Raw genomic sequence first — 23696 nt, 5'->3', positions numbered from 1 at the left:
TTGCAAAGCTATACCTTCGAGAGATTATTATGAATACTTAATGAATAATATATATATGAATATATGAATACTTAAATGTATGTATGTTGGAGAAAAACAATAACGTACTGGTTTTAAGAAAAGCAACAGATATGCCATCTATGATGTATCTGTCATTTTTCTTACAACAGTATGTAAACAAAACAAAGAAGCTTAGCTAATTTCTTAAGCAAATACGCGAAGCATCCACCTTGACAAATTGATTGTGATGAAAAATGGCCAATATTTGAAATGAAAATAGTGCAGATCTGTTCCTCATAGTATTTTTTGTTTATTACAGCAGCTATCAGTTGCAATAATACACACCCTGCCACGGGCTAAACCATTCAATATATACCCAGATTTTTTAAACATGGACCGCTTCCCACTAGTAGCATCGTATCTTCTCTTGTAACTCTATTAACTTCTTTTTTTATTGGTTGTGTTAATGTGAAATTGTTTGTTGTTGAATATGCCAATGCGGACCGTCAATACTATTATTATTATTGAAGGAAAAACGGAAATACTTTATTTACAGAATCACATATCCTATTGATGTTCAGCAAACGTTTGAATTCCATTTTCACAAATAATTACGGCTTAGAGCTAATTTCACTCGTTACATGTCCCTAGCAATCTCTCTCTCTCTCTCTCTCTCTATTTATATATATATATATATATACATATATATATATATGTATATATATATATATATATGTATATGTATACATATATATATATATATGTATATGTATACATATATATATATATATATATACACACATTACAGGTTAGCTTAAGCTTAAGTTCCGAAAAAAAGCTCACCTATGCTCCAGATGTTTCCACCTTTTCTTTAGGGAAACTAGCAATACATAAATAGGGAGCTTCTAGTAATGTGCGGATGACCGACAATGTTGTTTGTTAAGCGTGCCCTTTCTTTACATCTACTAGGCAATAAACTTCTTTCGGTTATGTTCAGCATTTTCCTACAAAAGACCTCTTTGCTGTATCAGGGTGCTCCGACAAACCTGTCCTACACTTAGTAGTCGAGCATCTCATGTTTAATTTCATGCTCCTGCTTGATCTGGAACATCTGACCATTGTCACCCCGTACAAAACCAGGGACCCCATTCTCAAACGGTTCAAGTCCCTCACCATCACCTGGACCCCCGCCGTTTCCATCGGCACCACCTCCCACCCCTCCAATAGCAGCAGCACCACCACCTCCCCCGCGGCCGTTGTCAATCGACCGATCGTCTTCGGGGTCGCGGCCAAATCGCTGGTCCTCGTCATATCTGCAACACCAAATTTTAAATATACGTAAAAATAGTAGATAGATGATACTTACTATAAAGCTTATGTTATGTTGACAATTTTGCAAATGTCCGGCCAATGTTAGTAACATATGTTCATTATAAAAAAAAAAGTTACTTTATTTTCTTTGGTTCTTCAGCCGTACATATTTGCACGATTGCCCAAAAACTAATAGCCAAAATTACATTGTTTTCCGTTCAAATGCACATGCTCTTTCTGTCACATACAACACAAACCTTCTAGCCTTGCGTCGTTCCTCGCGTGACCTACTGCGACTCCTCCTTTTCTTGCCTCGTTCATCTCGGTCTCCCCTGCTTCGATCTCGTCTGTTCCCTGCCCCTCTTTCTCCGCGATCCCGATCGCGTCTTCGCTCGTCGCGATCTCGATCCCGGCCACGGTCTCGACGATCGCGGCTACGTGACCGTTCTCGTCGCCTATCCCTATCACTGAAATTACAACATCAATAAATGTACGATGAAAACTGGGTCTACACTCTGAGAGTGTGCTAGATCTAAAATAGTCAAATGATTATTATATTAATAGTTTACTATCTTTTTGAAACTTTACGAAGATCGTATGAAAACAAGAAATAACCAGAAAACAATAGCGATAAAAGTAGGTTCTAACAAGATCAATGAGGTCATCATGTCCCTTCTACGTTCCTAAGCAGAAAATGCTTTTAGATCATAGTCGTAGGCCTGACACTGTCCGAGAGCTGTAGAGATTAATCGTTTAGTTTGATACAGGATTTGCAATGAGGAACAAAAGAGCTCGTTGCTGACCTGGAAGCTTTTGCACAAATGAATTGCACAGTTGTTTTCTTTGGATGTAAATTATGGTCGGATGGACTGGAATAATTGTACCTGCTTTTTTCGAAAAGGAATAGAGATGCCAATAGATTTTCTAAGAAAAAAAAAAAAAGATGTTTACCTTTTTTTGGTAAACTCCGTTTATTTTCGTTTTGGAATAAGACTACCGTTGTTCCAGCTACCAACGATCTTACTGACACCATAGTGTCTAAAATATTATTTTTCTAAATGGTAACTCAGTAGGTAACGCGACATCTGCTGAGCTACGGTAGCTAAGGACTCTGCAGCGGCCATACTCTATTCGTAATCAAATCTCGACGTTGATTGTTCCTGTCCCTGGCTCTGAGAAAAGCGAATAAAATAGCTTGCCGTCTATAGTCTAACTTCAGACTGGAAGGGCTTTTTTTATACTTGCCATGATGTGAACGCCGTGAATGAATACTGTTTTATTTCGCAGCACATTTATTATATAAGAGTCCATTGAAAAAAACCTAAATACCCTAATCGGCAGCCGAGAACACAACATGGTAATGAACCAGAAGCCACTGCTCAGAAAACACTGTACAGGATAAAAGTTACCAAAGAAACCAAAAAAAGGTTGCATTTTTATACAGTGCAAAATTTATACATAACCCGCAATTCTGTTCAGCTGACTTCCAGAACAAAAAATAAAGGTCTTAATTATTAAGAATGAGACCGGATGGGACAAAGGCAATAACTGTGAATCGTCTTTGATTTTTCTATGCTTGCATTCGCAAAGCAGTACCCAACCTGTTTGGAGCAGGCATTACCTGCCCCGTTTATGAACGCATAGATAAAATCAGTCGTCTAAAACACGCACATTCTCTCACTCTTTGGTCAAATGTAAGCTTTTAGATAATGTAATCACTGGTACCACCTTCGATAAGTCAAATTGCTGATCTCTGACTTAAAAAGAGCAGTTCGCATATCGGAAAAAACATTCGATTATAGCTTTCCGATTAGTAACGTAGAGCAGAAATGATAAGAAACTTTATAATTGCCTAAGCTTAAATTTTAAGTGCGCATTCAATTCAAAAATTTTTCTAAAATACAGCATAGGAAAAAAATTCGCTGCATACGGAAATATTCGGTAGAATTAAATATAAGGCTGATAACAGACCTTAAGTACAAAAAAAAAACTATCGAAAGGGCTAATCAACTTAAAGAATGCAATAAAGCTCGGGAAGATTAGTCGTTTGAGCTTAGCTAAATAACTCAGTAAGCAATAGATACAGGATTACCGTAAATGGCTCTTTGAGCAGATATTTACTCAAATTCTGATGACTATACGCTGTTTTCACGTGTTTATTTACATGTTTCTCGAAAAGGCCTTTAGCATTTAGGACCGGTTTTGAATAAAGGGATTTGTATACACTAAAAAAATCTATTTTGACGGTTCACCCTGTATATGCATCGAGGGAATAGCCCACAGCGTTACAACGGACATAGGATAAAATGATAATCTTTTGTTGCTTTTGTTGCTAAGAGGTTGCTTATCGTTATTATATAAGAAGACAGTGCATTTGAGTATGCTAGCGTTTCAACTAATGAAGCAACGTGATGTGAAAATGCTCAGGCAAATATGATTAGACGACAGAGGAGGAGATTTGCTTGATACGATTCGGACGAATAACTGGAGCAAAAGTGTACAATGGCCGTCGACACAATTTGTTTATTTGGCGTACAGGTCGCAACAATAGTCACTTCGCTAATATGTCCTCGTACTACCTTATTGTGAAACGAACTGTATTATTAATAATTATATAGACGATTATAATGGATGCCCGTATAATAAAGAAACTGACTTACCGCTCCCGCTCCCGATCACGTTCGCCGCGATCACTACCTTCTTCTCTACGGGCGCGTTCTCTTTCAGGATCTTCTCTACCTGAGTGTCGCGTATTTACTTCCGGTCCACCCCTGCGGGTACCACCAAGACCACCCCCTAGCCGGCGCGGTAGCCAGCCTTTAACGGTTCGGCCCCGCTCAACGTCGACCAGAACTCGACGGGAATCAATCTTCTTGCCATCGGCGTGTCTGTACGCGGCTAGAAAATGGAACCACCGCATAATGATGGCAGCGAGCAATCACACACAGACACACACACACACACACAAAGAAACTATAAAGTCAACACGGCATCATCTTGCGAATGGGCAGCCACACGTATTACAGCTGCGGTACTTCCTACTTACATTGTTCAACACTCCTATGATTATTACACTACTATTATTTTTGGTATTACTTTACTACCCTTACTTACTTGATTGAGACTTACCCTTCCGCACCCTTTTCCTGATCGTGGATATTATAAAATATACTAAACATATAAGGAGCTGAGCTAAATAGGGCATCATAAAGAACTGCATCGCAAAGAACTGCTAAGTACTTAAATTTGATTACGTTTAACATATACCAAGAAGAAAGAAGAGATCCCAAATAAAAACAATAGAGGAGCCATACATATCATCATAAAGTAACTCTCTGCAGCTACCCTTTTATATGCATTTAGGATCAGCTCGCAACATTCTTAAGATACAGTAGCGAACATCAAGCGATCCTTAAAACAGCAATATCTTACATAGGCAAGTATGGATCACTATTTTTAGTTCTAATAATATTATCGATTTATCATGACAAACCAAGCCAATTCAAAGAGAGCCATATATATATATATATATTTATATATATATGTTCTAGCTTTCAGGACTTTCCGATCCCAAATTGTGGATATGAAAAGCTATGGGTCTTAGTTTATTGACAAAGCCAAAACCCATTAACAGAATAACTGTTCCATGAACTTTAATTAATGAAGCTCGACTCATTGCTCATCTATTACGCGTTTTCTACAAATTCAATCAAGTAACTGTTCCTTATAGAACCGTTACGATGAGGCAATCACGCACACATATGGAACATTTGCTACGAGTTAGAGGTTTCGGAAGGGTATCTAATAGCCACTCTTTAATGACAGTCGAAGAATAGCTCCGGACACGGATCACTCCTCTGACAGCTCTGCGACATTTGGAGCTTTCCAATTTATTGAATACAGCGTGTTCATCATGGAATTAATTTACGTCATCATCACGAAATTAACTATAATCCTTTCAAACAAGTCAAACCTTGCGGTGGTTTGATACGGCAGTATCTACTAAATTCCATCAAACAGTCTACGTAACTCGTTCATAACTGGTTGGTGGTCTTTTTCTTCTTCTAATATAATTGTTTACCTGAGGCAAGGGCCTTACCTTCCAGATGAAGGCGCCAGTGGAAAGACTATCCATCACTCACTCACACTTTCTTTGAAGTCGGATACCCTCGGACTTACCACCAAATTAACTTACTTGCGGTATAACAAGTAAATGGTACTCCTTACCGCGAGTACAAAATACGACCACTTAGAGAAATGCGTAAATATTGAAAGAACATGCGCCTACTTAATACACAGAAGATAACGGGATATGTGTCATTCAATTCAGAGTCCTTGAATTAAATTCACAGTGGAGAAATTTAGAATGTATAAGGTCAATATTAATTACTGATACTGATAAGGCCAACGATGATAAATGAAAAACATAGACCAAATATCATAGGATTATTTAAGACGCATGATTCTACAATGTAACGTAAAAATCGGCACTGATAACCTGAGAATCGAAAAAAAAACCGTCTGCTGTATTTGTATAATGGTTGAACGAGTTACCTCTGACTCAATTACCTCTTAATAGATGAAGGTTGAAACTCGTCGCCACGAAGATGTACCGCCGCTCTGACGCAGGCTGATACTTACGTTCAGACAACACTATAATGATACCGCACGACGCCAATATCGGTCGGCCGGACATTACGGAATGGGTACAAAGACTCCTGCGCAATAATTTACTTACTACACTGACCGATGTCGAATCCAGTCTGTCGCCCTAGCTGTTACTGTCTTTCATGTAGGGAGAAAGAAAAAAATTCACCTAGGTTTTTTGGTACGACTGCGACGTTGCTTATAAACTTGAATGGCTATAAGCAAATTTGACAAATACATAAACAAGCTTTTCCTATGAGGTTAAATAATATTTGTGGCAAAGAAAAAGCTCAGAGAGGAGAGCCATCTTACCCGCCATTCCTTAGTGATTTCTTACCAAAATACACGAATCAGCTTACTGCAAGGTTGTATGAGCTACTCTGGCCTCAATCTTTGTGTGACCAATGTGAGCTTACCGAAGGATCCTAAGAATGACAACATTTTGCTAGAGAGGCTGACTAGCTTACCATAAAGTACGCTTTAAACGCTTTGTATTCTTATCCAAATATTTTAAAAATAATCAGTAACTTCAGTAACTTGACCATGCATAACACAGTCTAAAAATTCCGAAAGCGAAAAAATACGAAGATCATCTTAATTAATATTGGTTACTAATTTGGAGCTTCATTAATCAACGCCGGCGAACCCAAAAGGCAGTCACGTCCTATCATCATGATCATGACTAGCAGCGCGTTTATTCCACAGATTCAATTAACCTTAGCTCGTTAAACAGAAGTGTGTTCGTCATTCTGTTCAAAAATCAGTTATCGCTTATACGCGTGCAGGCGTTAAAAACGTATCTTCCTTACAGCGATACTCCTTTACAGCCAAACAGGTGTAGCCTTGAATGACGAAATACCATTTCGTAGACTCACTGCTTTGTAGCAATTATAATGACTACACATGAGCCAATTGAAAATTGTTAAGCAATGGTCCGCAACTATCGCACGGAAGAATAATGATGTTTGTAGCATTCATACACAAAGTACGAATGTAAGATAGATTCTACTAAAGCGGTTAAAATACTAATAAACACTTTGTTGGCGGCAAGTTCCTAATAGCTACAAATACAAAAAAGCATTGTATCACTGTTCCAATGTCAACAGAAAATTAAAATGCATTATGAACTGGCAGCTACTGAAGCTGAAATACGATTTTGATCAACAAAGAAAATAAGTTTGGGACAAAGGCAACTTAGTTTTTTTTCTCTTTTAGCTTCATTGAGAAACTGATTGCACAGCAATAAGGGGAATTATTTGTACCCACTTACCATGCATATCACGTTCGTGTGCATACTCTATGAACGCGTATCCCCGAGGTTTACCGCTAATTTTGTTGTGGATCATGCAGATCTGAAAAATAGTCGTTAAAAAACTATCTTTAGAAAATATTCAGTCTTTAAATAAGACTTTTTCAGATCCGGATTGGGGTGTCACATCTTGCGTGTTAGACATAAAACGCATTTACCAAAATACCTTCCCACTTGGTACAAGAAATGACGCCACTTTGAGAACAATGCGAAGTAAAATTAAGAACATGTTACAGTTCATTGAATACATGTATAATAACCAACTCGATTAGAATAGTAACAAATTAATACTAACAACAAATCACTTAAAATTTAGGTACGTAATGGAAAATTCGAACTCATTGTTATTATTTCGTTACAACGCTATGTACCTGCTTGATACTGCCATATTGTTCGAACTCTCTGCGTAATTTTCCTTCTGATGTCTCATAGTTGATTCTAGCAATAAAGAGTGTTTTAAAAGGATCTGCAGTTGCAGCCTCGTTACTCGTTGGATCCCAAACGGCAATTGCTTGTTCAAGCTGATAAGCGGTTTCTTCAGCTTTTTCTTTGGCACGTCGTTCTCTACGCTCTTCACGAGTTTCAACTCTCATCGCTGGTGGAGCCTCAACCGGGTCCTGAGCACAATAACATAACCAGAAGAAGCAGTCATAACTACGGAATTGCGCATTATAATACATATGAAGGTATTACACAACTCGAAACATTCATATTGTACTAAAACGTAACCCCACTAACAATAAGATTCTGATTTTGGTGTTTTAAATAGATCTTTTTATAAATCGATTTCGAATTTAAATGTTTTAACCCGCAACCTTCCGTTCTGGGTGCACACACGCCGAGTAAAACAAACCGACTTTTTGTCCCTTTGCAGTTTCCAGCATACACTAGAGTTCGTTATAGACCTGTACTGACCTCGAAGTTATCCACAAATGGGGCGACTCCTGTGTAGTTGCCCTGTTGTTTTTCATGAGGTAGTTTTCCTACCGGTGGCATATAGGGAATCGGGTCCCGTGCCTTGAACAACAGCAAAAGCTGTGGAGGCAGGAACTGCGTCATTTTGGATCTTGCTGGGTTTTGCCTGGACCGAGACTATGTACAGCTTAAACACAAGCCAGGCGGCTGCAAAATCATACGGCCGCACCTAATGGTAAGCTTCGACAATTTCAATAATACTGATGGTGTGTCAAAAAGCCGTCCCAAGATAGAGTAAGCCTTGATACAAATGCGGCGGCTAGCTATCCAGACAATACGCTTAGCGAACACAATAGCACAACACCACGAGAACAACCACCATCTTTACGGCCACCACAAAGAACCGAAAAGCTCACTCACGGAACAAAAACTAAAGGCAGCGTCATGAAACAGATGGTAGATTGCAGCGCTGGGTCGAAAAATACCGACTCATAAACTGTGGCGCGATCCTTCAAAAACCCACTTCGTGTTTACATAGCAGTTGGGGAATGTCAAAAGCAAATTTTCGTATCCGAAATAGTGCATTCATAGTAGATTAGATTGATTTTCTGAGATATTTTATTTCTTTAAAGCAGTAGTAAATTTAGAAGATGTTGAAGTTGGATTTAATGCATACTATGTTGTATTGATACATGAATTCATATCTTAATAAAGCGGTAGCTCATACTGAAGTGAAAGAAGTAGACTAGCCCTTTTATAACAATAAGTTATGTGTTGTCAAGTAATTTGCCTACCAGTCGAAGAGGATAGGAATTGGGAAAATTCGACACATTAACCAATCAGAAGTCTGTAACGATTGCCACTTGTGCAACGATTTTTCGTCGTATATTAAAGCGCCTACGTGTTGTATGAATACCTGTAAGCCTAAAAACTATATAAACACTTAAGAAAAATAAAGATAACTAGTAACTGATCATGATTACGCGCTTTTTCACTGTTGAACTCTATCATAATTCGGTATGTTTAACAGTCATTTAAGTAAAACATAACTATTTTTATTGTTTATTTCAGCGCAACCTCTCTGTCCCATTACGGTGAGCCTCTTCGTGGATCTTAAAAATCTACATTTAAAAGTCTAAGTGTGCGTTTCTGCGTAACTGCAGAGGTGTTACGTTTTATTAAAGAAGACACCTTATATATAGGTGGAGTCAATCCCCATAGTCAACGGGTGACATCAAGTATTACATGAATAATCATGAACACAATATGGCTATATCTCACTCAAATAATTCTCAAACATAGCACAATCAGCAATTAGTAACAACAAATAGGGTAAATGCCCGCTTTTCTCAAGAGAGCATTGGGCTTGCATACATACTGCCATACTTGTTACGTCTACTTGTTAGCAAATGCGCCCTTCTTTACTGAGCAACTACAGCGCCACTTTGGCTTGCCAAAAACGCTCGTCTACCTTAAATTCACCTGACAAGGGGAGGAATAGACAGCTGAGGTTGACCCGGAATTCTTTGCTACTGGTGCTCTGGTAGATGGAACATAAAAGACACTCTACAAAAAAGGGACATTTAATATCCCGCTCTGCAGCGCATGGCCTAGCATGAACCGAATGCGAGGATGCTACCTAGAAAGCTTATGCCCAAAGACGCCTTCCTTGAATAACACATATTTATTTTCTCAATATTCTTATTCTATTCTAAAAATGTTTTTGTATTTCTTTTTATGTAGAGGATACTTGACAAATGTCAAAATAAATACACTCATATTAAAGAGGCTTATTTCATACACCGCGTGCTGTCTTTCAACTAGTTGCAAACAATTTGATTTTACTCAACTATCACATTATGATTATTCTGTACGATTTTATCATAAGGCCTAATCACTTGTGCTATCGCTAGTTCTTCGCAAATGTTTTAACCCTTACTTATAGATGCCTTATAGTAGACGACAAAAATGGCGAAAACTTAAAACAGTGATGGGGCTTCTCAATATTGTCAACAGCTTTTCGAACTGAATATCCTGCTACATTTACTCTGGTGAAATTTTTTTATATACGGCTTTTTTTTGCGTTTGAACTTCAACAATTGATTTTGTAATAAGAATGGATGGATCCAACTATCGGGCGTATTTTACTCATAGGTCGGAAATAGTTGTGTATGCTCCGATATTATCTACGATTAACGCCTGACCTGAGAACAAGATGTTAATGTATATTTCACATTTTCTTTTTATAGACGTACGAAGTCTAAACCCGCTACCGAAACATCGAGACTACTGTAACATCATTGAAACCGTGATATAATTTTCAAGTAAGTGTTTATATTTATGGTCGTTTACCTCCATCACATTACAGCCCCTACTACAGGGTCTTGCTAGTAGAATCAAGTTAATATTTTCTTAGGTTGATTACAAATCTAAGAATATCCTTCGTAAGACCAATGCATCTAAATCTCATACGGCCTCTAAAATTAATAATCAGTCGTTCTTCAAACCTCAGGGATGAAAGGGTATAGATAAGGCGATTTGGCATTCGTGCGCAAAAAATCAATTGCAGCGGCAAAGATGGCGATTATCGGCAGGCAAGAATCTTTTTTTCGAATATTCCAGGTCAAACATAGTTTCAAATCTACGAAACGTCTGCATTAAACTACATAGAATTACAAATTAAATAATTAGACAAATACAAGAACACATATAGGATTAATCTGTCGCTAGAAAGCGTTGACAGTTTGTGAGAGCAAGTAACAAGAAAGATATTCGTTTAAAGCATATCTCTCAGAACGCGAAGCCGTCTGTGTAGGCCAATGAAGCCCAGTCATTCTCAATAACCCGCTAAGAGGATGTTACAAAATGGAGCCCGCATGGTAACTGGAAACTGGTGTCTGTTTGTAAGTGAACAAATCAATGCATCCACTCCATACGATTCCATACACAATATAAATAATATAATTTTTTTTTTTTTTTTGGGTTTCAGCTGAAACGACACATAAAAAGCGATATAGTCTTTGTTATTAGTTGTAGGTGTTTGAAATTCAGCAATGCTAAAAGCCATCAGAAGTTACTAATCTGCCCTAAAAATTTAGTCCGTCGTAGAACTTTCAGCTTGTCGGCCGCTCAGAAAATGTGTTCGTTTTGTCTTAAATTGTACATTAACATCTGTGATCTGTAAGAATTACCCAGGAGAAACCAATTTGTTTACAACGTATTAGCGTTTTGCATCTGAATTATTACAGATGATGATAACAATAATAATAATGGTAATATTGAAATGAATGATGTGAAGTAAATGAGTAAATGACGCCTAAAAATGTGATTCGTAAATAAGATCATGAGAATTAATGTGATGAATCTAACCCTTATTTATTTTAGGTTTATATAAGCATCAAATGGTAGTGATAGGAGTACTTCGTACTACATATTATACGCACTTACATTTGTAAAACTGACGATTTGGTAATCGTTGTTGTGATCGTTGACTGGCACAACAGCTCTATTTATGCTTTGTGATCGAAATGTCGCCGGAACTTCCGCTAAAAAGCAAAATTTCTTCTCTTCTAATATTTTGTACCTCCTCATTAGAGTCAACATGTGAAGCTCATTGGTGCTACCGACATTCCTTGGGTAAACTTATGTTGCTAACTTTGGTTCTCTGCAATTTGTCATAGTTTTTTAAAGCGAATTCAGGACGGCGTTTCTATTATCAACGTATATGGTTTCAGTTTGTTTGTTGTGACATAGTTAATAACTTAAAAGCTTTGATGAATTTCAGTAACAGCTTAGAAAACACTTTGATCAAATTGAACGAAAGCGTATTACCCCGAACAAGGCTGCGCTTATTTTGATGCCAAAAGACGATAGCATTCTCGTGTTGTTGCGATTTCATGGACGAAATAAATGCTTCCGATAGGCTCAACATGCTTCTGCGAGCTAAGTGTAAGTCTATAAAATTAGGCAGTTTTTCGCCGGAAGCTGTAGGTCGTTGTAATTACTTCCACGATGAGGGAGGAATTCATTTGTTTTATATGGCTTATGCAGGAGTGATTCTTTGTACTGCACCTGAATAAAGGCTGTGTTTCTGATACACCGACTAACATAATTCTATATCTTTCAATTTGTTTATAACATTGATTGCATGAAAGGAGAATCATATCAGCATTTCATATGAATTTATTAGCAGCTTGTATACTGAGTGATGACAAACTATCTTCCAGAGGCTTTTTAATCAATTACTTGGTTATGTTTACTTAGATGAAAAACCATTCGGACGAGATAGTAGTTGGCCGAATTGTTCTCTATGAGAATGTCTAATTTATTTTCGACCTACGTCTAACTGGACTGACCAATAACATGCTGGCCTTTAGTTATCTATAGCAGTCTTCATAGCATAATTAACAACATTGCTCTTCGCAAACAATATGCGCACACCGTATCTGTACCGAATGTTCACTGTTGTGCTTATCGTCATTCAAAATAAATCAGTTTACTTCGTTGGTATCGCCTAGAGAATGCGAGAGTTAACAATTCTGTGTTACATCAATATTGTTAGTTGACAGAACAAAGTTTATGGTGGGAAACTATAATTTGTCGAATACAGAATTTGTCACGTACATTGTAAAGTTAGCGGAATAGGATTTGCTGTATGTGAAATTCAGTTTTGATTTAAACGTGCAGGCGGTGGCGACGAAGAGTTTTTAGCACGGTAATAAGATAAAGGTTGTAATTACCATGTTGCACTGAATTGAGTTTTGACAAACGGAGGTTTTCACGGTTGTTCACTTACAAGTTACAGTTACAAGTTAGAATACGACATCCTTCGCCTTTTGTCGTCGTGTGTCGGACTGATATTCGAAGAGTTTGTTTTCTCTGGCAAAATGCTCCTTTAAAGACTACGCTTTATACACATCAGGACGGTAATAGCGAATACACAGCTTAGTCGACCAAACTAACTATATTTCAATGAGTGGACACTAGATTTTTGTAATTTGTAGATCCAAATAAACGGAGTTAAAGTAGAAAACATGTAAGATCATGGGGTCTTTTTTTGATTATGGTTGTTTAGTGTTAGGCTACAAGACAACCTTTGTTTGGGTGGAATCAATGCGGCAAGAAGTTACAATTTTAGATAAAAACAATTTAGTTTTCTCGCTTATTTTTTAGATAGACCGATGACCCATGCGGTCAACGTAGCATTTAACAGTGTCCTTCGCTTAATTAGATTATGCGCTTTCTTTTGACCAAATCAGGCCCAGACAAGGCACCCTCTACCCGAACCGTTCTCTCAGAATTCCAAAGCTCCCCTTTTTCCAACGAATTCCAATTCTGAGGATGGACTCTTTAATATTTTGAAATATTGTATTTATTTTATGCTTGTACATTGTTCCTACATGGCTAAGGTTGATTACGATCAAGGTCGTATCGAACGGCTTAATGTATTTTGTGGTCGTATTGGGCGATACTTTAAAACCAATAAAATAAAGAAAGGGAGAATTGCAATCGCTAGAGGCCACCTTCACAAACATTCATCTTCTGGGTAGTGGTCGCGATTCAAAGCCCCTGTTTACCAACGCTAATCGGTATGTAAGCGCTAGCATAAGTGTATACGGCCATATATTAAGCTTTTGCCTTGAATATTAGTTAACAGTTCCCTCTAACCAATTTTTAGGCGATTCATTCGAAATGGCTTAACTTCTCGTTGAATCCGATAACTAACCATTACTGCCTAAAATGCTATCCAAATTACAGGTCTTGGTCCCGAAAATGCAAGGTTAGAGTTCTACAAAGCGATCTAGGATGCTTTATCTACTGATATAGCCTGTGTGATGCAGGTGTCCGATATTGACTTCTATAATTATCACAGAACGAAGTATATGTCGTAATCTAATATATTATCTGATATGTTTTACATTATGCATATTTGAACGATTTGAGCCAAAAACAACACCTGGTTCTGGCAATCCCCATTTTCAGCGACGTCGTTGTGTGTTGGGGCCCATGTTCAGAAGTGGTTTCAGCTCTATTTGGTATCACATGACCAGGAAAAGTTGTCAAACGATTTCAAAAGATGATATTATAGGTACACAAATGAGATATTAAAATGTCTCCGCAAGAAAACCTACGACAGATTAGCTGATCACGACTGAATTAGTCGCGATAACATATTTTCAATAAATTCAAATCTATACAAGCATAAAGCAAACTTCCTTCCAGAAGACACTTTGCTGATTTTTTGTCAAGAATTTGCGCCCTTTTTTGAGTAACCACTGTTTCTTAGGTCATACACAGATTATAAATGAATAAAGAAGTATTGGATTATCTACACCAAAATATTGAGAAGAGTAGTTATCACCGCATAGTCCAAAAATTAATTCAATCTATAATCTTGAAGAGAGGATCAGTTAAACTTAAATTAGTTCTTGTGGGTGTTTTAGGAACAGATGGGAATTTTTAGCAAGGATTTAACGTAGGCAAAGTCAATTACGCCCAAATAATTGGACTGGTTAAAAATTGATGTTGAATAAACGTAAATCACTCGACTGTTTGTATTTACGTAATTCATTTGTAAGACGGGGTTAATACTGAGTTTTTTTAGTCGAGCTAATAGCTTACAAAACCAAATATCTCGCTCGCCAATCTTCTGCTCGACTCTATAGTAAACAATCATTTTCTATTGGATATGGAGTTATTTAAAAAACGGAAAAAGTTCAGAAAAAAAGTCTGTGAATGTGTTAGTTTGTTGTTTTTTGGGCGTTCTTCTAGGTGTATTCCTTTTTAGAAAATGAGCGTGCCATGTCATTCTTATGGAGGTATGATCGAATGCATTTACGTACTGTTCGGGTTATACGGACTTCAAATCTTTCTTTCTTCGTTCGATACGAGAAGGCACGAAATATTAACTATACGGTACAAAAGAGCTTGAAATATATGGCCAATATGATTTTTCTCAGGCATAGCTACAAGAGCCTAGGTCAATGTGACTAATATAATATAATATAACAAGAATAACATAACAAGAAACGAAGAAGGTTCGCAACGGCAGATGCTATATAAACCACATAAGTAAAGAATATTCAGTTTTTGTATTTCTAAAGTAATAGCTCAGTTGTCTTTCGACGCTTTTATTGAACACGCTATCCCGTTATCGAACTGAAATATCTCGAGTTTTTATCTGAGCGCATACAAAAGCACATACATATGTATGTAAAAGCTTAAGTATTGTAACGAGGTTTGGGAAGCTCGTTTAACGGAACGTATTTTAGGTCTAAAGGTAATTTATGACCGTTTCATAAAGGAAGTCGTTTTAAAATGCACTTTTGATAAGAGCACCATAGCAGTAATAAACATGGTAAAAACCACAAAGTCACATAAATTACAGCGCAGCAATCGTACAGATAAATCACAGTAAACTCAGCATTTGTAGGATGATATCATGCCGGTTCATGAAATATCTCAATGAATTCCTGCCCTATAACCCTGCGCCCAGCGATACCCCAAAATCCAACAATAACGACGAGAACAAATGGCGTTGAACTGCGTATTAGAAAGTCAAACATACACCAGTTGAGTGCGCCCGGGACTGGAGGTGTTTTAAATCCTTGGCATAACCGCGTTGAGCAAACGTGTCGAAGGGAGGCGATAAGCGAGTCAACTTTCTCAGTTGAGCACATTAAAACAAACCATCTGCGAGGGGACGGATCACGCCATCATTACATTTAATCAGGAAGGCGTGCTATCTGTCTTCGAATCAATATCAGCACCGAATCGTGCCGCATTGCCATTTCTTTCAGTATCTTTCTGAACGCTCCAGTATGAGGCTGCAAAAAAGTCCCAACCAGTTAACACTAGCGGCGGTAGCTGTAGCAGCAGCTGCGATGCTAATAGGGTGCTCGTTTGTTGGATATTCAGCACTCCAAAGCAGCGCGACATAAACGGATAAAGCCCCGATTGGCACCGTGGCTCTCCGTGGGGCACCCTGTATTTCTCTTACAAAGGCGCACATGATCGGAAAGTTTTTTGGACCCATGTTCTGTGCTATCAGATATTCATGGAGGTATCGAACTGCAACGCCGTGCATGAGGAATTTCATTCACCCAAATTGCGCAATGTGTTTTTATCATAGGCCCACCTACGAGAGAGAAGCGGAAAGCGTATATGCAGGTGGTCACACAAAAACAGCATCCTGGAACCGTAGCCGTAGTAATTTATTTAAGGAAAAGGCGTTGAAGAAGTTTCAAATTGAACCTAATCGTTTGTTTGGGTTGGCTGGGGTTTTTCGTCCACAAATTGCTGACGGTATCAATGTTGGTCATCGATAGGTTCGAACAACTTATCGACTGGAGACTTGAAGTATATTTAACGTGTGCGATTCTTCAATGGTCAAAATTAGGCAAAATATCGCGCTAATTTATTATTATAGGCAATTATAATTTGCACCCATTAAATCTCATCAATTTCGGGTATAGCCTTTTTAAGCTATAATCTTTCAGTACATGCCCGTTCTTCTATTATGATTATGATTTAATAGCTAAAGTAACCTTTCATACGAACGTGTATGACAAAAATCATACATGTTATATACTAATATACTGTAGCTGCGATCTTTAATATGTTGAAACTACCTTTACGTAATAATCCTTTACCATAAATGCAAAACAAACTAAAAATAGAATCAGTAACGTTTCTGGAAATATTAGGAAACTCGAGAAAGATCGTTCATTCCACTCTGGGTATTTACCTTCGATTAAGTCGCGGGGGCACGTCAATACGTTTATAGACTATGAGTAATATTATGCTATGTAATTGTAATCTGTCCAAAATCAGGTTCAACTCATAGAAACATGAAAAACAACATGTAAGATGGAATAGAGGTATTGTTAATCTTATTAGTTAATCTGTAATATTAAGATTTGATATACGGAAAACACGGATACATAATTAGCTCATAAGAAATGTTTTTTATGATTTCGGACCTAAAAAAATCGTGCAACAAAAACATACTATGATATATCTGATATATAATCTGCTAGATGACAATGAACAGTGGACTGTTTACCTGTATAAATTTAATAAAAAAACAAGTAATAGCAAATTTCAAATTCATCGCTGTACCCAATGCGGATAGGAATAGCACAAAGTTCATGACAACTTGTTTTCTTCCAGAGCCGATTCTGATGACTATATTTGTTAGTTTACTCAGTCAAAAAATACAGCCACTATTTAATCAAGATAGTTATCAATATTTGAACAAGGGAAAAATAAATACTCAAGCAAAGATAATCTATTCATCGTTCAGTTTCTATTGTAGCTATTAAGGATGAACCTTTGCGACGAAGATGCTTTCTGTTAGCATGGCTTTTAAAAAACCAACATGCAAGAAAAGAAGACGATCTTCAAGTCCAACACCTTGATCTGCATCCTTTCTATTTTAGTGAGTCATACTCAAAGCTACAGCAAAACTACCATCAGAGATGCATCTCGACTCCCCCGTCTTAAGCTTGCGAATCGACCCGGGCTGTCCGCACAAAATTGAAATAGTAAGCACAGTGGCGCGAGAAGAACGCTGCTATAACTATAAGATTATCGACTTTTTCGGAAGTCGGTGGGATTTTATATGATATACTCGAGGACTCTAAAAAGCGTTATTCGAAAAACGGCTAACTTGACGAGAACAAAATTGGGCTCTCTTTTGTACGCGATCGTGTTTTGCAGATGGCGAGCTCTTCAGAATATCAACAATCCACTAGAGCACGAGGGCTAAGCTAATTATATTACAGCGTATGCTAAATCAGCAAGAGAAGGAAACTAGCTGTCCGAATAGCTTGAGGGGATTTTGTATCAATAGCTTGATAAATGTTGCTGAAGACAGCGCATATAGACCGCGCATTTTCAAATGTGTTGCCTTTGACGGCAGAGGTCTGCGGAAGCACACGATGAATATTTTGCCTCAACAAAGTGGTTCACGGCCTTTGTAGCTTACTTATCGTTGAAACAATTACGACAAAAGAGCGAAACGGTTTCTCCCATGAAGATTACCACACAAACTCTTTAAATACTCAATTGAAGGGGAAAACTTCCATGCTTTGTTTTGCAAAACAAACACTACACACGTATTCCAAATGATTTCGTATATCAGAAACAACAAAACAATGACTTGATATAATTGTATACACCGTGAAAAGCCGCAGCTCGGTCTCAGCTTTCTGCGGATGGTTTGTTCCGAATCTGCGATATGGTTGTTAAAATTTAGTATGTTCATTATTTCTCACGATAACATTAACGACCCATTCGGGACGAATTATTAAATGAGAGCCAAGAAAGCGTTAATGTGTATCACAGCGATAAGAAATCATTACAGAATACTTCGTTGAAAACCTTTTTGATCTTGAGGTAGCCCCCTGGACAGCGGCGCCTGCATAAGAGTTCTAATCTAAGAACTTCTCACGGTTAATGCGCTTCATGATTTCAACTACATTAAACTAACCTACTTTCAGCAAATTCTTTGCACAGTTATCGCCGAACAAAACACTATTGCATAGCTTATTGTTATTGAACTCATTTGGTGTTTTCAGTGATGCCTGGTCTTTCCATAGCTCTTGAGGGTAAGCTAGAAATATGTCGAAGGAGCATCTGATTGATGGGCAGTACACCGTCATTAATGGTGACCATAAGTGTCTTGTCATCATCAAAGGGTGTGCTGAAATTTTTAACTTTAAGCCTAGGGCTCATCAACACTACTTAATATGAAATGATAAACAACCGAACCATTTACATCAACGACTTTCTTTATTCATATAGATTGTATAGTCTTGAAGTAGTGTTCGCCAGTCATCTTGACTTCAGTCATCTTGACGCCAGACAGAGAAGAGATCTAGCCGTCCAACCGACAGCGCTGGATCTAATAACAGGATAGTTTTGTTTTCAGAATACTTACATATAAATACGTCTAAACAGTTTAGATGTATAAATACCATTGAAGAGCAAATTTTACAAAATATACCGTTGCATGAGATATGAAGTACTGTTGATTTCTCATAACACCAGAACGTAAAACTAATATCTTGTTAATCCTGCTAACGCTTTAAATACTAAAAAAAAAAACACAGATAAAAAGGAAGTTGTAGGTGAAGATGAAACCAACTTGTATCATTTGCTTTCTAATCGTATTCTTTTAGTACTCAAGGCGTACATACATTGTGCATAATATTATCAACTTTAAGTTATGGCACATTCTAATATTACGCATCAATTTGTAAAATGGGTTTTCATCTATGCTGTCAGAATAATTAAATTCTGTCAACGTGTACTTCTGAATATTTTGAAAAGAGACTATGGCATAGAAAAACTTGGCTCCATTTTCTTACGACTCAGAACCAAAAATAAAGCTTTCTAGTTCCATCTTATTGAACACCGGAATATTGTAATGGAATTCAAAATTTGAAGCATCAATTGTTTTTAAGTCACATATTCGCAAGTTATGGTAGATCGTGGGGCATTGAAAGCCTTATATAGCAGCCTTCCTTAGCTACCTGACTCACTTGTTGTATTTACAATGGCATATATAACGTGGTTTTTCACACAGGCAGTATGCTCGAAACATTTATCCTAGCTACATTAGGCTAGCTATTAGCGATTCTCTTTGATGTCTTTATTTTGTTTGTCTTATAATGTCTATGAAAGTCTTTTAAGTATGTGTAAACATTCTGTTTGATAGTTTGATCATCAGAGAATAAGGTGTAGGTGTGTAAATAGGCAAACGGATCCAATAAGTAACACATTTTTCATTTTTAAGGAAGGACAATTCTCGCGAATCATGACGCAGTAGCCCAATGCGTACAACTCATTGTTTAAATGCCAATTGGTCTGCTTCTATTGTTTCATTCATTGTTTCGATAACTATTTTTTGACTTGTTGTCATTATAACGTAAGGAATGTCACGCTGATCTTTATTTCGAAATAATTTTGTGCCTTGAACCTATTTGCATGTCCACGAAAAAATAGCGGCTTATTTCAGCCGTTGTTAGCTAAACGGCAACATAGAAAATTCATGATCTACACCAAAATAATCATGAAAATAAACTAATTTATGTACTAAGTAAACAGGTAACACTCAACTGTTCATTCATATAATTTTGCTCAATTATTCCTAAGTATAAACATAAAAAACTTAGTTGACTCAGCGTCAATTCCTCAGCAATAAACTTTCTAGTTGATGTGTCTTTGCTAGCCGTCGCGGGTGACGATAGTTACACAAATCATTTACAGTAATAATGGTGTATCTGGCTTTTATGCTAGAGAAATGCTTTACACAGAGGCACATATATTTTAGCTATATCAACGTGTTAACTTTTGTCGTGTTAACTACGTGTCGTTGCGCGTAAAACAAAAGTGTATATATGTAATGTGAATGAAACGTAAAACGTAGACACGTAAAAAAAACGTAATACGTGTAAAACGAATGCGTATGTTTATGGCTTTTCTCTACTTGTATATAGTAAGTTGTAAGATAAGTAGTGTTGGTTTTATTACCCCAAAAAACACTGTATTTTATTCGAAATCTAGCAATAAATAAATTTCTTATAGATTCGCTGTTACTCTTCACGACTTTTCCTACCTCTTAACCAGTTTATTCATTCCTTCTTGCTAGAACTGTTCGTGTCTGGAGAGTTAGGGAACTCGTCCAGTCATTTACTTTGGAGTTTTCCGTAATCGTATTTTGCAGCTAACCTCTCGTTTCTCATGCTTTATATCGACATGTAGGGAGCAGAACCCTTTGTCACTTGTTACAGTTTCGTTTAGGAACCGATTAGTGCGCATATGTGCCTCTTGATGCCGGGGCAGAGGCGGTCAAAAGCCGTATTTTTTTGTGCTTTAAAAATTTTTAGTTTTATGGGGCACCCAAGCTTCTTATTTCTGAGGAAATTTTATTTACTAAAGGTGGTTAGCGGTAATCATATGACTGTAGTATTTCTTACCCCGTTCACAAATTGTTTGTCGGGCGTATTCCGTAAGGTTGTTTCAAACGGTTCTCATGAACCTAACATATACATGTAAGAACCAAAAGCGGTTAGGTAGAGGAAATATAAATTATGAGGAGACAACGACATTATTTACGTTACAATTTAGTGTGCTGGTAAACTCATTTAAAAACAAAAGAGCAAACCATGATAAGTTTACGCTTAAGCCCATTTTTCATGATAACCGATAATATCTGTAATACGTCCTGGAATAGCACAAGTCAACATGTATTCGATTTTGCGGTCATGCGGTAATGATCATGATGATTGTTTAGCTCTATATGTGGTGAAATGCGATGAGGTTTGTTGCCAAACCTGGAGGAACGATGCTTACCGTAAGACGGATGCCAGACAACGACTCAAAAGGATAAATGAAAGAGCGTTACAATGCAAGCGTAACACCAACTGACGAAATGATGCTAAAAAACTCTTGTGCTATCACCGGAACTTGGATCTTATCATTAGAGCTCAGGGCACTTTTAAATGCTGCTTATATTAACAGTCGAATTACAAAGATTCAAGCGCGAAACTTTAAACTAACTAAATCAGATTCGACGCCAGCCTGCTGTGAACGGATAGTCGTTTACAAAAAGATCTATACATTTCAGTTAAAACTGGAGATCACACCTTCAGCTTGTACTTTATTTATTTATTTATTAATAAGTGTCTCAAATAAAATTGTATCATAAGCAAGTAATCAATTCAAATTATGCCACATAGACGTTTATCTATTCGGTCTAATTTTGACTCTTGGATGGGCCGAATGGTCTTTCGGTGTTCTAATTCATACGTTAATTTTTTTAACCACATCAGGGGCATAATTTTAATACTTCTTGACAAACATGCCCATGACTGATTTTAATAGAAGCTAATTTCTAAGCTATAGCTAATTCTACTTCTATTTCGTCTCTAGTGGATCATGTAAATACAGGAAAAGTGAGCAAACGACTCTAAGACCTTGTATGTTAAAAAATAAATGGTTAGGTTATTGGCCAGGTAAACTAAACAGCCCACGAAACTGTAAAATGTATATATATATATGAAGATAATCGAAATTCAAAAGCTTGCATTCTATGATAATAAGTTAGCTTAAGTGTCCACAGAAGAAGTCTCCGTTAATTCTTGCTTGTTCCCATAGAAATTTGCGGATGCCTCCCCGGAAATTTTTTTCCCAAAATTCCCCAAAAACCTACACATCTTGTACGAATATTTTGATCATAGCACTTCCGTAAACAATTATATTCTATATCGTTATCACTAAAAGTGAATGAATTGTTTCGTTAGTATTTATACGCTAGAGAATGTGTGACATAGTCCTTGCATTTTGAATCTATAGGTTGCGGCTTATACGTGAGAACAATTTCTTCGGTATAAAATGATATAAATAGACCTAAATTAGCAATTTTTCGATACATATTCGCTCCACATCGGACTCAGCTGACTTAAGCTATGGTCGAAATGAATTAATGATAACTGTATGATGATGAATGCAGTTGTTTGAGAAATTCTTTTACCAATCATTATCTGTCAATTAGAAATTTCAATGCCGATTGCATATCATAAAATTATGGTATATAAAGATATATAATACAGATTGCATCTTGAGATTGATAGAGTTGAAAGCTAAGGTAACGTGCGCCATTTTAAAAACGAATTCTTCTGTTCGAGCAGATAGGGTATCCCTTTGATAAGCTCGATCTAACTGTCCAGTGCATAAAATCTGATGTATGAGTTGTCGAAATTCGCATACACATATATAAATATCTATCTGTGTAAAGAGCTAGATTGCTTGCCGAGACTGACAACATATACACTAAGGCTTTTATACTCTAATCGAATTCGAACTAGCGGCTGTACATATGCGTTTCTAAGATGAGGACCGTTCGTTTAAGACGCTGCTGCTACATTTCACTCATTCTAATTTTTCAACACAAAGTAAGCCTTATATTTCTCTAAACTGTGGTTGAAGTTAACCTTTTTGCGCAAGTTTGTGTCGAAAACTTTAACCGGTTCCGTAGTAAATACTGAACTACCATTTCAGGAAATATTTCAACAATAATTTCTTTTATTACGTTGAGAGTGTACCGGCTCTCTCTATTCTTCGATGGATTAATAAGTGTTCCTAATTTTACCTTCAATGGCACTGCCGTTAAGCAACGCTTCAGACGGCTGGTCTCTCTCAACACGCAAAGGAGTGATTTATGCCTAGCTTCAAATCTAGACTAGCTTGTGTACGCGCCCCTGATCCTTAATTTCACTAAGCAAATGTATCACCATTGCGCGATTACAAAGCTACCTTGGCTTAGTTGATACTAGCCGTACCATACTTGCTGGAGGGGCCAGATGAAGTAGAACAATATTTTGAAAGAATACTGACTATTTTCTAAGTGCTCAATTTTTTAATTTCTTATTCCTTTTTCGCTTCTTTTTCTTTTTCACTTCTGAAAACTGCTTTACTAAATCCATGTATCATTTTTCAGAATTGTAGT

The 23696-nt window shown here is 37.2% G+C and overlaps 1 protein-coding gene across 2 annotated transcripts in view; it reads right to left on the bottom strand.

The window, feature by feature from the left end:
* Positions 1-286: 286 nt before the first annotated feature.
* LOC111270150 (U1 small nuclear ribonucleoprotein 70 kDa) overlaps positions 287-23696 on the bottom strand; it is a 30694-nt gene continuing 7284 nt past the window's right edge. Inside the window, exons 1-6 of one of the 2 annotated variants that reach the window (XM_022850214.2) lie at positions 8183-8616; positions 7639-7884; positions 7229-7310; positions 3972-4209; positions 1569-1778; positions 287-1313 (exon numbers count right to left, since the gene is read on the bottom strand). In XM_022850214.2, coding sequence (XP_022705949.1) covers positions 1058-1313; positions 1569-1778; positions 3972-4209; positions 7229-7310; positions 7639-7884; positions 8183-8326 — 1176 coding nt within the window. In that variant the 5' untranslated portion in view covers positions 8327-8616 and the 3' untranslated portion in view covers positions 287-1057. Of the gene's footprint in view, positions 1314-1568; positions 1779-3971; positions 4210-7228; positions 7311-7638; positions 7885-8182; positions 8617-23696 lie in introns of those variants that run through there. The other variant, XM_086972335.1, reaches the window with a different exon arrangement.

The sequence above is a fragment of the Varroa jacobsoni genome, unplaced genomic scaffold (genome assembly GCF_002532875.2).
Source record: "Varroa jacobsoni isolate VJ856 unplaced genomic scaffold, vjacob_1.0 scaffold_155, whole genome shotgun sequence".
Taxonomy (NCBI): Eukaryota; Metazoa; Arthropoda; class Arachnida; order Mesostigmata; family Varroidae; genus Varroa; species Varroa jacobsoni.
The sequence above is the reverse complement of the archived record's forward strand: the minus strand, read 5'-3'. Positions and strand labels throughout refer to the sequence as shown.